This window comes from Callithrix jacchus, chromosome 6 (genome assembly GCF_049354715.1).
Source record: "Callithrix jacchus isolate 240 chromosome 6, calJac240_pri, whole genome shotgun sequence".
Lineage (NCBI taxonomy): Eukaryota > Metazoa > Chordata > Mammalia > Primates > Cebidae > Callithrix > Callithrix jacchus.
Window position 1 is genome coordinate 29649850 of NC_133507.1, and position 14340 is coordinate 29664189.

Here is a 14340-nt window from a genome sequence, read left to right on the forward strand (position 1 = left end):
TGGCCCAACATTCCAAGTGTTAGGCTCCTCTTAGGCAGGGACTGAGTTCTTAGCCTTAGTCCTCTTCAAATACGTTGTCTATTTACAGGCAATGTGGTACAAAACCCTTGGATCATGATTTAATCGGTCATGTCCTTTGCTATCAGCCTTGACTCTGAATAATGAATTCTGCACTTAATATATGTGTAACATGGGACAGGTTAGTTCTTTAAGTACCACTTTCTCATCTATATATTGAGGACAACATATGCCTCATAAAATTGTTATGGAGAGAAATGACATGTTAGATGCCTGACGTGTAATAGGTACTTGGTTGGTAAATATTTCCTACCATCCTAGGATTATACAGCAGTGAGAGATTTCTTTTGCCACAGGATGAAGGGCTTAAGGAGGCCGGAGGCCCCTGGGAAAAAAGCATGTGAAAAATCAACTTACTTATTATTCTGATTACATGGAAAAAACATTGTCTCTTTCAAGGACAGCAGAAAGCTTCGTTGATTCCAAGTCTGAAACCTGTGTCGGCCTGTGCCCGTTGTATGGAAATTCAGTCTTAGGGGCTATGTAGAGGGTTTCCCTCCACGTCCTTAGCAGTCTGAACAGCAGTCTGGATGTGTTAGAGATTCAGAGAAGTGACGCATGCATGGGTGCCCATGATGAGTCAGGGTTAGGGTTAGGCAGAGCATAAAGTGGCATTCACCCAAACAACAAAAATATTAACTCAACTTTCTTTTCTTTTTGTCATCAGAAAGATACTTTGTGGAAGAAGGATGATGGATAGGAGCATAGTTCTGGGTATTTGAGATCAGCGTGTGAAAACAGGAAATACAGTGTTAATTGTGATGAGTGCATTCTGCATATTGGAAAGATTTAATTCTGTGAGGCTAACAATTCAAAAGAAAGCCTGATTCTTTAATAAGGCCTTACCTGTAGACATGTGATGTTAAATCTTGCTGACTTGGCTCCAGCCAAGCTCTTTGGAGTGGCCTGCAGCTTGCTGCCTCCAGCCACCACTTTTGAGGTGCCTGCCAGTCTGTACACTGGGCATCATGGAGTCCTCGGTGTGTTTGCATTTCCTGAATTGGGCTCCTAGCCCCAGCATTGCATTATCCTCATGCAAACCAGGTAATTTCATTTAAGTCCTCATTACATTAGTGATTGAGATGAGAAAGAAAGTGTATCTGAGAACAAAAATCATTATTTTTTTTTAGGCCTTGGATTGCTCATAATAGTAAAATAGAATCAAGTAATTATGTGCTTTTCCAAGTGCTTCGTCATGTGAGCTTTTGTATTGTGATAATAAAGCAAGTGCTAATGACTGTGTAAAATTCTTCCTATTTAACTTGTATGAGTAATTTTTTTTCCCTGTCATGTTTTCAGATCTAATTTAGTTCAGTAGCTACTTGCAGGTCCTTGAGCTTTCTTTCTTAAATTTGTTCAAATCATAGCCCCTAGTTGAAATTCAAGCCTGTTCAGTTCCAGATACTACGTTATAGCCATAGTGAAAGCTGGGGCACACAGTTAGTGCTCTTTGTTAAGGGAGTTGGCATTTGCAAATAATGTTAAAAGCTGAAAATGGAGTTTTAAGAAGTTTGGAAAAGTGCCGTCAGAGCTCAAGAGGAAGGAGAGGGGTATCTTTTAGGAGGAGAAATTTGTGTATCATGAAATAAGAGCTAGGAGGACCCACCAGCATCCTTTCAGCAGAGAGGCTCTAATACTGCTTTTTTTTTGCTGCCTATGTTTTCTTTAGGTCATGATTGCTGTGAGACAGTGAAGGTGCAGCTCTGTGCTTCCAAAGAGGGCCTTCCTGTGTTTGTGGTGGCTGAAGAAGACTTTCATTTCATCCAGGATGAAGCATATGATGCAGCTCAATTCCTAGCAACCAGTGCTGGAAATCAACAGGCTCTGAACTTTACCCGTTTTCTTGACCAGTCAGGACCCCCATCTGGGGATGTGAATTCCCTCGATAAGAAAGTGGTGCTGGCATTTAGGCACCTGAAGCTGCCTGCAGAGTGGAATGTGTTGGGGACAGATCAGAGTTTGCATGGTGAGAATTTATATGGTCTACAAACAAACTTTAAGTTTGTGATACTTTTTTTTTTTTTTTAAATGGGGCTGCTCTTCTAGGTCATATTCAGGTCTTCCACAGAGGCTGAATAGATCTTATAGTTACTATAGGAAAGTGGCCTGAGTGACATCTCTTCTAGGTTCTTCAGTTGAGCTGATAAGCCTGTTGTTGCAGTGAAATGACCCATGGGACTACCCAAGGAGAGTGGCACATCACCTTCCTGTGGGTCTGGATTTAGGCTTGATCTCTCAAGTGTAGAAAGTGACATGTCCTTCAGGAGGAGAATAGTTACTTTTTGGTGTTTAATGATCAAAGACATCGTTTTCATTATTGTTTTCTGAAGTTCTCTAAAGATAGCCTGGAGGTGAAGGAGAGGAAAGATTGTGCAGTGAGTGGGGAGGAACATGAGAACAGCGTGCCCTATGAGAAACCACACACTTCTTTAACCAGGCTAGTGTCAATCTTACTGACTTTATCTGTTGGCCCTCCCTATAAGACTTCACTGAAGAAAGGACTCCACTTTTTTTTTTTTTTTTTTTGGAGATGGAGTTTCACTCTTGTTGCCCAGGCTGTAGTACAATGGTATGATCTTGACTCACTGTAACTCTGCCTCCTGAATTCAAGCAGTTCTCCTGCCTCAGCCTCCCAAGTAGCTGGGATCACAAGTATGCGCCACCATGCTCAGCTATTTATTTTTTTCCAGTAGAGATGGGGTTTCACCATGTTAGTCAGGCTGGTCTCGAACTCCTGACCTCAGGTAATCCACCTGCCTTCGCCTCCCAAAGTGTTAGGATTACAGCTTTGAGTCACCGCACCCAGCCAGACTTCACTTTTTGAAAAACATTTACATAGTAAGTATATAAGTATGTCCTCTTACTCAAACAAGGGTTTTCCCACATAATTCTTGTAGCAAATGACATCTACTTGATGTCATAATTGTATAGATATTTTTTAATGAAACATAATGTGTACCCGGAGTTCAGTGAGTAACATCCAGTTTCCCTCCTGAGTTCAAGTCCAGTGGAACAATTTAGGAGTCCTGAAATAGAGATCAAAATGTTTACTTTATTCTGATTGGAAGCCTGATGTTACAGCTCCTGCCAGAAGGGTCTGCTTGTACTTTCTATGTCTTTAATGAAAAAGCTGATCATTGACACCACTGCTCTACAGAGTCCACCAGCCTTAAGTATTGAATTATGTTGGGTAAGCAGTTCCTGAGGAGCAATACCCAGAAGGGCCTGAGTCATGGCATACTTAGTTCCTACACTCAAAAGTTTTGTCTTCTTTCATGGAAGAATGGTAAAGAGGCCTTTGCCAGCTGTGATTCTCTTAAATCTAAATTTAACAGTTAAGCCTGCGATCAGCTATCAGAATGGTGTCCCATACTGTGAGGGGCATACTGTCAGTTACTACCTGGATAGTACTGCCCAGGTAAAAATCTGAAAGGAAGTATCAAATCAAGGAAGAAAGGCTTCATTCTTTCCTTCCTCTTTTTTAAACTATAGTATCCAAGAAATTTCCGTCTTGCTAATATTTAGAGATCAGAATATTTGACATTATATAGCGCTTGCGTGCCTTTTCAGAAGCCCAGTGGGGCTTGAATACCTCTAGCTTCTGCCGTTTCTTTTTTAAAAGGTGGAGTCTAACTCAGTTGTTTGGGCTGGAGTGCAGTGGTGCAATCTGAGCTCACTGCAACCTCTGCCTCCTGGGTTCAAGCAATTCTTCTGCCTCAGCTTCCTGAGTAGCTGGGATTACAGGCATGCACCACCACGCCCAGCTAATTTTTTGTATTTTTAGTAGAGATGGACTTTCGCCCTGTTAGCCAAGATGTTCCCGATCACCTGACTTCATGATCTGCCCGCCTCAGCCTCCCAAAGTGCTGGGATTACAGACATGAGCCACCACACCTGGCCACTCCTGCCATTACTATATTGATAGGAGAATGTTTATTCTGGCTGCCTTTCACAAATCAGTGTCAAGATAGTACTGCATTATTTGTGGGGCCTATGGTGTTTCATGGTTTTGTTTTGTCTTGTTTGAAGAGGGCCTAGGAGTTGGATAGTTTTATGTTACCATGATTAAAAAGAACGATTAGAAAAAAGAAACATCTGAAACTTTGAACATATCTCTTCCTATATATATATTTTTTTAATTTTTTATTGGATTTTAGATTTTGGGGTACATGAGCAGAGCATGCAAGACAGTTGCGTAGGTACACACATGGCAGTGTGCTTTGCTTTCCTTTTCCCTTCACCCACATTTGGCATTTCTCCCCAGGCTATCCCTCCCCTCCTCCCCCTCCCACTGGCCCTCCCCTTTCCCCCCGTATAGACCCCAGTGTTTACTACTCCCCTTTCTGTGTCCATGTGTTCTCATTTTTCATCACCCGCCTATGAGTGAGAATATGCGGTGTTTCAATTTCTGTTCTTGTGTCAGTTTGCTGAGGATGATGCTCTCCAGATTCATCCATGTCCCTACAAACGACACAAACTCATCATTTCTGATTGCTGCATAATATTCCATGGTGTATATGTGCCACATTTTTCCAATCCAGTCTATTATCAGTGGGCATTTGGGTTGATTCCAGGTCTTTGCTATTGTAAACAGTGCTGCAATGAACATTCGTGTACATGTGTCCTTATAGTAGAACGATTTATAGTCTTTTGGATATATACCCAGTAATGGGATTGCTGGGTCAAATGGAATTTCTATTTCTAAGGCCTTGAGGAATCGCCACACTGTCTTCCACAATGGTTGAACTAATTTACACTCCCACCAACAGTGTAAAAGTGTTCCATTTTCTCCACATCCTCTCCAGCATCTGTTGTCTCCAGATTTTTTAATGATCGCCATTCTAACTGGCGTGAGATGGTATCTCAATGTGGTTTTGATTTGCATCTCTCTGATGACCAGTGACGATGAGCATTTTTCCATATGATCGTTGGCCTCATATATGTCTTCTTTCGTAAAGTGTCTGTTCATATCCTTTGCCCACTTTTGAATGGGCTTGTTTGTTTTTTTCCTGTGAATCTGTTTGAGTTCTTTGTAAATTCTGGATATCAGCCCTTTGTCAGATGGGTAGACTGCAAAAATTTTTTCCCATTCTGTTGGTTGCCGATCCACTCTAGTGACTGTTTCTTTTGCCGTGCAGAAGCTGTGGAGTTTCATTAGGTCCCATTTGTCTATTTTGGCTTTTGTTGCCAATGCTTTTGGTGTTTTGTTCATGAAGTCGTTGCCTACTCCTATGTCCTGGATAGTTTTGCCTAGATTTCCTTCTAGGGTTTTTATGGTGCCAGGTCTTATGTTTAAGTCTTTAATCCATCTGGAGTTAATTAACTTCAGGCCAATATCCATGATGAACATAGATGCAAAAATCTTCCTATATTTTTTGTTTGCTTTTTTTTTTGTTTTGAGATGGACTCTAATTCTGTCACCCAGGCTGGAGTACCATGGCACGATCTTGGCTCACTGCAACCTCTGCCTCCTGGGTTCAAGCAATTCTCCTGCCTCAGCCTCCTAAGTAGCTGAGATTATAGGTGCAAACTGCCATTCCTGGCTACTTTTTTTTTTGTGTGTGTGTGTCTTAGTAGAGATTGGATTTCACCATGTTGCCGAGGCTGGTCTTGAACTCCCAAGCTCAGGCATTCCACCCGCCACAGCCTCCCAAAGTGCTAGGATTATAGGCATGAGCCACCGTGTCCTGCCACCTCCTCTATTTGGACATTTAACTTTCTTGTTTTTAATAGGAGGGAATTGGCCAGCTTTAATATTTTTTTTTGTACTGTTAGTGTACTGGTAAATTTTCTGTTGTACAAAATTCCTCGAGGAGTGTTAACAGAAGCCAAACCAAATGTGAATACTTAAGGAAATACATATTAAAACCATAATGAAATACCATTGCACATTTATCATAATGGCTACGATGAAGAATACCAAGTGCTGGCAAAGATGAAGAACATCTCATTTTGCTTGTAGGAATGCAAAATGTATAACCACTCTAGAAAAATTTGGCAGTTTCTTGTCAAGTTAAACATACACTTAGCATATGACCCTGTAATCCCACTTTTGTGTATTTATCCTAGAGAAATGAAAACTTACAGTCACCAAAAAATCTGTGCGCAGATGTGCTCATAGTAGCATTATTCATAATCACCGAAAACTGGAAATAACCCAGATCTCTCTCACTGAGTGAATACAGAAGCAAACTGTAAGACATCCATATAATGTGGTACTCCTCAGCAAAAGAAGCAAACTATTGACATGTGCAGCAACTCGGATGCGTTTTAAATGCATTATGCTAGGAAAACGAAGTCGGTTTTCAAAGGTTACTTGCTACATGATTCTATTTATATGATATTCTGAAAAATGCAAAATTATGGAAAAAGAATAGATGAGTAGCTGCCAGGGGCTGGGAGTGGGGGAAATGTCTGACTGCAAAGGACTATCGTGAGGGAATTCTTTGGGTTGTTGGAGTTGTTTTGTATCTTGTTTGTGGTGTTGGCTATAAGAATCTATGCCTTTGTTAGAATTCATAGGAATGTACACCCTGTAAAGGTGAATTTTATTGTACATATACTTAATAATTACAAAAGAAATTGTGTAAGTTAGATGTATACTTTGCATGGTGAAATGCATGGAAGTGACTTGATGGAACTGCCTTCAAGTCAACAACTGGGATCAGGAATCTGGCTTTGAGTGCTCAGTTCACACTCTGCAGTTTACGTTGTTCTATCCATTGTTGATTAGAATGTAGGAACACTGGGTACAGTAAGGGCAGAGTAGCATCAGTTAAGAGTCCATCATGCCTGCTGTTGAGGGACGAATGTAATGGAATAGTCTGTTCAAATCAATGAGTTGCACATCAGATACTTTTAAACAGATGCTTAAAGGAGAAAAGGACAGAGTAAGTGTGATGCTTGAGGTAATACAGGTAAATAGGACACCTTGTTATATAACAGGATTTCTTGCTGTTGAAAGCTAGGATGTTTACAGGTATTCTAGCTTAATACTTACACAAAGTAGTATGTCAGATTTATGGCTTATCCTCCTACTCTTTTAATTGTTTAGGTGCACTGCTTTTTAGCTTCCTTCAGGTCAGTGACTCCTTTGGAAATTGCTTAGATTTTTCCTCAGAGAAAAATGTTTATAGGTGCCTACCTGCAAACATTTACCATATGATAAATTTCTTCTTCTCCCTGAACTTCAGCCGTGAGCATGAAGTTAAGAAATCTGGGTTTAACTTTGCTGTTGCAAAGTGGGAATAGCGTAGGCATTGGAGTCAGTTTGTTTGCATCCTCGCTTCCTTGCAAGAGTTTGTGCAAAATTCACTTAATTTCTTCATCTGTGAAATGGAGAAATGTGTATTCTGATAATGTGTGCTTATTTGTAGGCTATTCATTTTGAATGTACCATTTAGAGATGCAAAACATTGATGTTTTACTTGTTAACAAAAATTAGTCTTTAAATATGAACAAGGAGTTTGTCATTTTAAATCTTGAACGTGTTCTCTGATCCCTAATTACATAAACAAGCTTCTACATTGTACTGTTTGCCACAGTTCTGCCTTAAATTCAGGTGATAAGGATTCATCTGGGTGGAGGGTGAATGATGGGGCAAGGACATTTTTTTTTTCCTCTCTGAGTTTTCCAAGTCTCACTTAGTTTCTCAGCTCGGCGTTTGGTGAAAATGGTAAACTTATAAGGGTTTCTCCCTGAGAAACCCTTGTGCAGTAGCAATCGGCATAACTCCCAGATAATCAGGGTGGGTCCACTGTGGACTTGCTCTAGAGGAAGCAGGGAGAAATGTCCTGCGGGAAATCTTCATTCTTTCTTACTCATGATACTGTGTAACCAAGTGAAAAGATCTGATCATCTTTGGGGGCAAGAATTCTCCCCCAGAGAGAAATTTGGGTGGAGAGGAAGAAGACAGATTTAGGAAAAACTACACCAAGAACAGCCTGTGTATTCCCAGTTCTGTATCTCTGATGTTGGTTAACAGGTCATCCACTGTAATCATTTGATGATTTAGTTCCCACCCTCCTTCAAAGTGTTTGATAGCTTTTCATAAAAGTTTTTTCTTAGATACATCGTTTGTGTACTTTTTCAGCTATCATCAATGCTATAAAGAAAATACCATATTTTAAAACTGCTAGTGTTTTTTTTTTTTTTCTTGGCAGAAGATTAGTATTTATTGATCCCAAGGCTAGTAGTGTCAGGACTTGAATTCCAAAAGGTTTTGTTGCCTCTCAAACCTTGTTTTTTGTCACAAGTTTACATGTCTTGTTTTTCCACAACTGCATTTTCTCACACTGGCCTGTTCTTCCTTTCACATGCAGCTGAGAATTCCTGCATCATGTGGGTCTTTAGGTTTTTTAATAGGTTGTCCAGAATAGTACAAAGAATGGTGACTTTGGAATCGTAGGAATCAATTCAAAGAGTACTGGGAGCAGGGCTTGCTAGGTGGATTGATGGGTTAGGAAAGTAGTCCTTGGTTATTGTACTGATCCTCAGAACTTAGAGCATTTTACTTAGTCAGAGAATCTGACCATTTGAAAAATATACACCCCTCTAGCAGGCTTATCATGCTTGAATGCCTACTAGGCACATCAGCTTTTTTGCAGATCTGAGGGAAGGTGTGTGAGAGGTGTGTCCAGCATATAGGTAAATAGAAAGCAGGACATGAGACACTTGGCACCTTCCTCCTCTCTGGGTAGAAGCTAAGCCTACAGAGATCTTTCTGATGGCTAAACAGGATATCCAGCCAACATGAGGTCTATGAAATAACATTACAGCATAAAGAAAAGGGAAAAGTATCATAAGTACTCAGATGGAAGGTGCTCTGAGTATGTGCTTTCTGTAAGAAACAACAGAAAAACACTTCAGATGATATTTCCCATTTGTTCTTTAAAGAACTCAATTAGAACAGATTTATTATGAAATTAGAGAAGGAGACAGCCAGGAGAAAAGTAGGTTTTATATCAGTCAGTGTTCAAGGTAGAGAAGCAGAACCACTAGGAGAAATATGTTAAGGTTTTTATAAGGAATGGTCCCTTTGATTGTGAGGGCTAATAAGTACAAAATTTATAGGGCAGGAGGGGGAGGGAAGGTCATGGGTAAAGTCAGCCCACCAACATGGGCCAAAATTTCATGTCAGGAAGGGGAGATGGTGGGTGGGATAGAGCTCCACAGCCACAGGCTGGTGCTGTCCTCCACAGGTGGAATGGAATCACCTCTCTTTAGGAGAATCCTCAGCCCTGCTTTTGAAGCCTTTCAGTTGATATAGTCAGGCGTACCCAGAGAATCCAGGATAAACTTCCTTATTAGATCAGCTGGTTAGGGGCTTTAATTACATCTGCAAAAAAGCTGTTATGATGATGACAAGGATGGAAGGAGAGTGAGCTGGCAAAAATAATGCAGACATCCAGAATCCTAAAGCACAATTAATTCACACTGGGGACAAAGGACCCAATTGACGTTGTAGGAAAGGCCATTAGTGATCTAAAAAACAAAGTTGAATAACTCAGAATACAGAGGAGTACTAATACAGAGAATAGAGAACAAATATGGATCTGAAATTACTGAGCTCTCTGCAGTTTAAATAGACAAAAGGAAGAAAAGCAGTGATGGAAGCTTTCATGTTCTTAAAATGGCACAAACTAAAGGAGATTACATTCATATATATTCATTTGTTTATCCCTTTGCACCGTGGCCTCTTCTACAAACCTAATTGACATGATCCCTGAATCCAGTAAATTCAGTCTCACAGATTTGTGTAAGAAATTAATGGGAGAATATCTAAAACTGGGGCTATATGCATGTGGCGGACTACTCAGCAATAAAAGGGAATGTACTGCTACGTGCAGCAATGTGGATGAATCTCAAATATGCTAATCAAAGAAGGCTTACACAAGAATATATAGTCTATAATTTCATTTATATGTGGAGTTGTAGAACAGGCAAAACTAAGACAGGTGAAAAATTCAGAACAGTACTTAACTCTAGGAATGAGGAGGAGAGGATTAGCTGGAAAGGGGCACAAACTTTTTTGAATGTTGGTAATGTTCTGTATGTTGATAGAGGTGTATGCGTTTGTCAAAATTAATCAAATGGGTATACTGTACCATATGCATTTTATTGTATCTCAATCACCTAAAATTGTGGCTGCTTATTGAATGCTAGTTAATTACATGCATGCTGAAGTATTTTGGGGTGAAGTGGACTGATATCTTCAACTTATTTTGAAATGCATAAAAATAAATTGGATGGATGGGGAAATAGAGGGAAGAATAACTGGATAGATATGTGATAAAGCAAAGATAGAAAAACATTAATTGTAGGATCTAGGTTGTTGAGTGTCTGGTTATTTTCTGTATAATTATTTCAATTATGTGTATGTTGAAAAAGTTTTAAAAAAAATGTTGGAGGAAAACATGAAAAGGTGCTTTTTAAACCACATTAACTTAGCTTGATTTTATGATTGCTTGTTTTTATTTTCCAACAAAAATGGGGGAGTAATGGAAAAGGTGTTTTTTTTTTAAGATGCAAGACAGAAGAACTTTCTATTTTAAATCCTAATTTGAATTCGCCTTCATTTGCACAATGAAGATAACCAGACTTCATAGGGTTACTCTGAAGATAGAATGGAAAAAGTTGACATAAACTGCCTAGCCCAGTGCAAGGTGCATAGCAGGTCCTCACTCCATTGTTTTCTTGTAATCTGTTATGCTCAGAAAGGGTCTACACAAAAGCAGATATAGGGTACCAGTTTTTAAGACTTTAAGAAATTGAGAGAGGATATAGTGCAGGAGTCTGGGCGTCAGCTTCTGAGCAGGTGCATGGCCGTATTATTGGGATTTCTACGCAAATGCCGAGCTGATTCAAAACAAATAACAGATCAGAAGAGTGATTTTGGGAGGGTGGTAAAGAGACAACTGCTTCCAAGTTGGAATTAACTGGCCTCTAAAAAATCACATTTCCTAGTTAGCGCCTTATTAGCTTTTTGTTTTTGATAAAGATGTTGGAACAATGGTAAGGCACAAGTTAAATGGTGCTATTTGATCTTTTGTGAGGATTCTATTTGTCCTTTTGTCTGGTCTTGCCACCTGTTCTGAGGTGTTGATTATTAAGATTTGTACCTGCACATGTAGTCGTTTCTTCTGGGGCATAACCTTTTCAGCCCTGTGCCTCTGCTGAAACACCCTATAGATCCTGAATTGGTCAGTGTGTATACAGTTCTGTAGGGAAAAGATAGAACGTGGAAAATTGTGTTTCCAAGGAAATTGCCCTTAGATATAGGGATACCAGACTAATAATAAACAGATGACATTTGGAAAGAGTGTAATTCAGTTTAAAATCACAGCTTCGAAAATCTGTTCATTCCTTTGTAATACTCACATACAGAAGTATTGGAGTACTTCGCAGTAAGGAGAAAACCACTGGGGATCTAAAAAGTCTGAGTGCTCGGTGAAGAAGTTGAAACTCGTGGGAAGCCATGAAGAATGAGAGATGATAGCTAAGCCGAGGCAGGCACAACTCCAGAGTGCCATTCACAACTCCCTGTAGTTGAGTGTAATACAGTCTTGTGGGGCCATATGTGACATCCCTGCAGAGACCTTAGTTCCTGTCATCATAGGTTGGGCACAAGAGGACTGCTGAGAAAGACAGTATGACTACTGAACCTTGAATGTAATTTGAAGTCCAGGAGGACAGTGAAGAGAGCAGGGAAACAGGGGAACTGGCATTTAATGATTATCTACTACAGCCAGTCATAGTAGGAGCATTTCACCCACATCTTATTTGTTACAACTCTGTGAGTGAGGTGTTGGTATTTCAATTCAGGGATGAAGAAAGTGAAGTTCAGAGATGTTACATGTATCACACTTTGTCATACAGATGGTAAATGTCAGATTCGAACACAGAGTTGTCTGACTCTTGAGCCCTTCCTCATTCCATCACTTTCAGAGTGACTCAGTTTACTAAGAGGAAGTCTTTATTTCAAGTGAAATAAATATTTTTCTTTATGCAGCTATTAGTGGACTGTCTTAGTCTTTCTTACTAAGTGCCAGAAGATGCATTTCTTCCTCTTATTAAACAAATAAATAAAGCTGGCAGTGCCAGAAATTTGATTTGCCTTTATTGTGGAGGAATAAAAAGCCCCATGTGTACTGAACAGGCAGAACCTGTTTTTAGTGTTTAGCCAACTCCTGTCTGGGTGTTCTTATAAAAAGTAATTATACCCTTTATTATACACCCATTTAAGTCCTAACAGCTATTTCCTGTTGGACCTCGTGTTATGTGGCTGTATTTGCTTCTATTATTTGAGTAAAAAATGTGTATGGGGGGGGCACGTCTATATGCCTGTCTGTGACATTGGTTGAACAAACACTGTTAAGTCAGACTGTAGAAATGGCTTGATTCTCTTTTGCAGGGCTGTGTTCTATTGAGGCTTGTGCTTCCTATACTTTCTAAGCTTTTATAGCTTTGTTTTGCCTTTACTCGAGGGCTGATTCTATCTGGCCACAGTAAAGCTGTTCACACTGTGTGTTGTAGCTTAACTTTACAGTCTTAGGCATTTGGAGGCAGCAGCGTTTACATAACTTGTTTTTATGTTTGTTTGCTTTTTGTTTTCCTATTCCCCTCACTTAACGTTCATTTTCTCCCCCTTTTACAGATGCTGGCCCACGAGAGACGTTGATGCATTTTGCTGTGCGGCTGGGACTGCTGAGGTTGACATGGTTTCTGTTGCAGAAGCCAGGTGGTCGGGGAGCTCTCAGCATTCACAACCAGGAAGGGGCGACGCCTGTGAGCTTGGCCTTAGAGCGAGGCTATCACAAGCTACACCAGCTTCTAACCGAGTAAGTGCTCCTTCTCCTTGTTTCTCTCCTCTCATCCTTATCCCCACCCCCATTCATAGTAGTACCGCCCACATGGCATCTCAGTGTGAGTCTGCAGTGAATTATAACCTCAACTCTGTACCTTCCTTGCCTTCTGCTGTGGGTTTGTAAGCTTGCTCCTGCAAACCACTTGATTGTTAGAGAGAAACGTAAGTCATATTACCATTTTCTCTCTCCTCTGCCTCTCTGCCTTCTCCGCGTCTTACCTCTTGTATTTTACTATTTTACTCAAAAGTCAGAACAAGCCTTGTCTGTGGAGGTAGCATAACATTACCAATGTATACAGCTTATCTTGGTTTAGTACAGGAGGGAACAGATTTCCTATGTCATACATTTTTTTCTGGTGTGTCTTTAAGACTTGAAAGAGTTAGTTAATTAGAAACCAGTACTTTCATATTATAATTGTATACAGAAACTATGGTAAACATTTAAGTTCTGGATTGAATGTAGTCTCTGTGGATAAAGTTTGAGAGTAGTGGTTTCTTCATATGAACAGCAATAAAAGCAACTGAATTGTCCTGGGAATATGCAATAGGAAATCCTATCTATCTTTAGGCTCAATTATTATGTTTTCTGACTCTTTAAAAATTCTCTGGAGGAAGGTTGTTAGTCAAAACATTTGAAGAGTGCTCTTTTTTTTTCTTGTATAAATAAATGCACTAGAGCAGCCAAGTTTTTATTGGATTGTTTATATAAAGAGGTTTCAAGAATAGTTTCTTTTGTTTAATATATTTTTCTAATAGTTTTGTGGTTATTATTATCTTGTCTACCACATTATCTGAACAAGTATAAACCCCATTGGATCTGTGTTCCTTAGCAATTGAGGGACCTTTGCAAATTGAGTATTAGCAAATTCTCATATATTTTGCTCATGTTAAATTTAATTTCGTTGTGCTTTATGTTTTACCGTTTTTAGCTGTGTGTATAGTCTGGAGGGACCAAGAAGAGATCCCAGAATGTAATACTACTTGTGGTTATATAAACAGTTTTTTCTTGCTTCAGTTCCCAAGCTAATAACTTTCCCTGTCATGCTAGGCAGACGGTTCTTTGCAGAAAGCTCTGATGGGTGCTACAGATATGGTGCTGGTAGGAGGGGCACTCACCTCAAATGAGCTTTGGATACCTGAGCCTCACCTAAGACAGTATTCCAGGGAGTGATACATTCTACTCCTTCACACTTTCCATCTGGCCAATGATTGGATTCATTCTACTGTTGGCTTCATGGCCTCAGGAAGAGAGGCCTTGTTCCAGAAGTTGAAACAGTTAACTCCACATAACTCCTGTGATGTTTAAATGAATTTCCTCTAAATTTGATTTTTTTGCTGGGAAGCAGAGTTGGTTAAGGACTGCCATCCAAATGGGGAAATAAAGTGATTACAACAGC

At 39.9% G+C, this 14340-nt stretch overlaps 1 protein-coding gene across 43 annotated transcripts in view; it reads left to right on the top strand.

Annotated features, from left to right (window-relative positions):
• Positions 1–14340, top strand: part of AKAP13 (A-kinase anchoring protein 13) — a 378015-nt gene that overhangs the window by 158402 nt on the left and 205273 nt on the right. For 35 of the 43 annotated variants that reach the window (XM_078326966.1, XM_078326968.1, XM_078326969.1 and 32 more), the window contains 2 exons: positions 1748–2044; positions 12734–12917. In XM_078326966.1, the coding sequence (XP_078183092.1) occupies positions 12757–12917 (161 nt within the window). In that variant the 5' untranslated portion in view covers positions 1748–2044; positions 12734–12756. Of the gene's footprint in view, positions 1–745; positions 1123–1747; positions 2045–12733; positions 12918–14340 lie in introns of all 43 variants that reach the window. The other 8 variants (XM_078326957.1, XM_078326956.1, XM_078326960.1 and 5 more) reach the window with 1 other exon arrangement.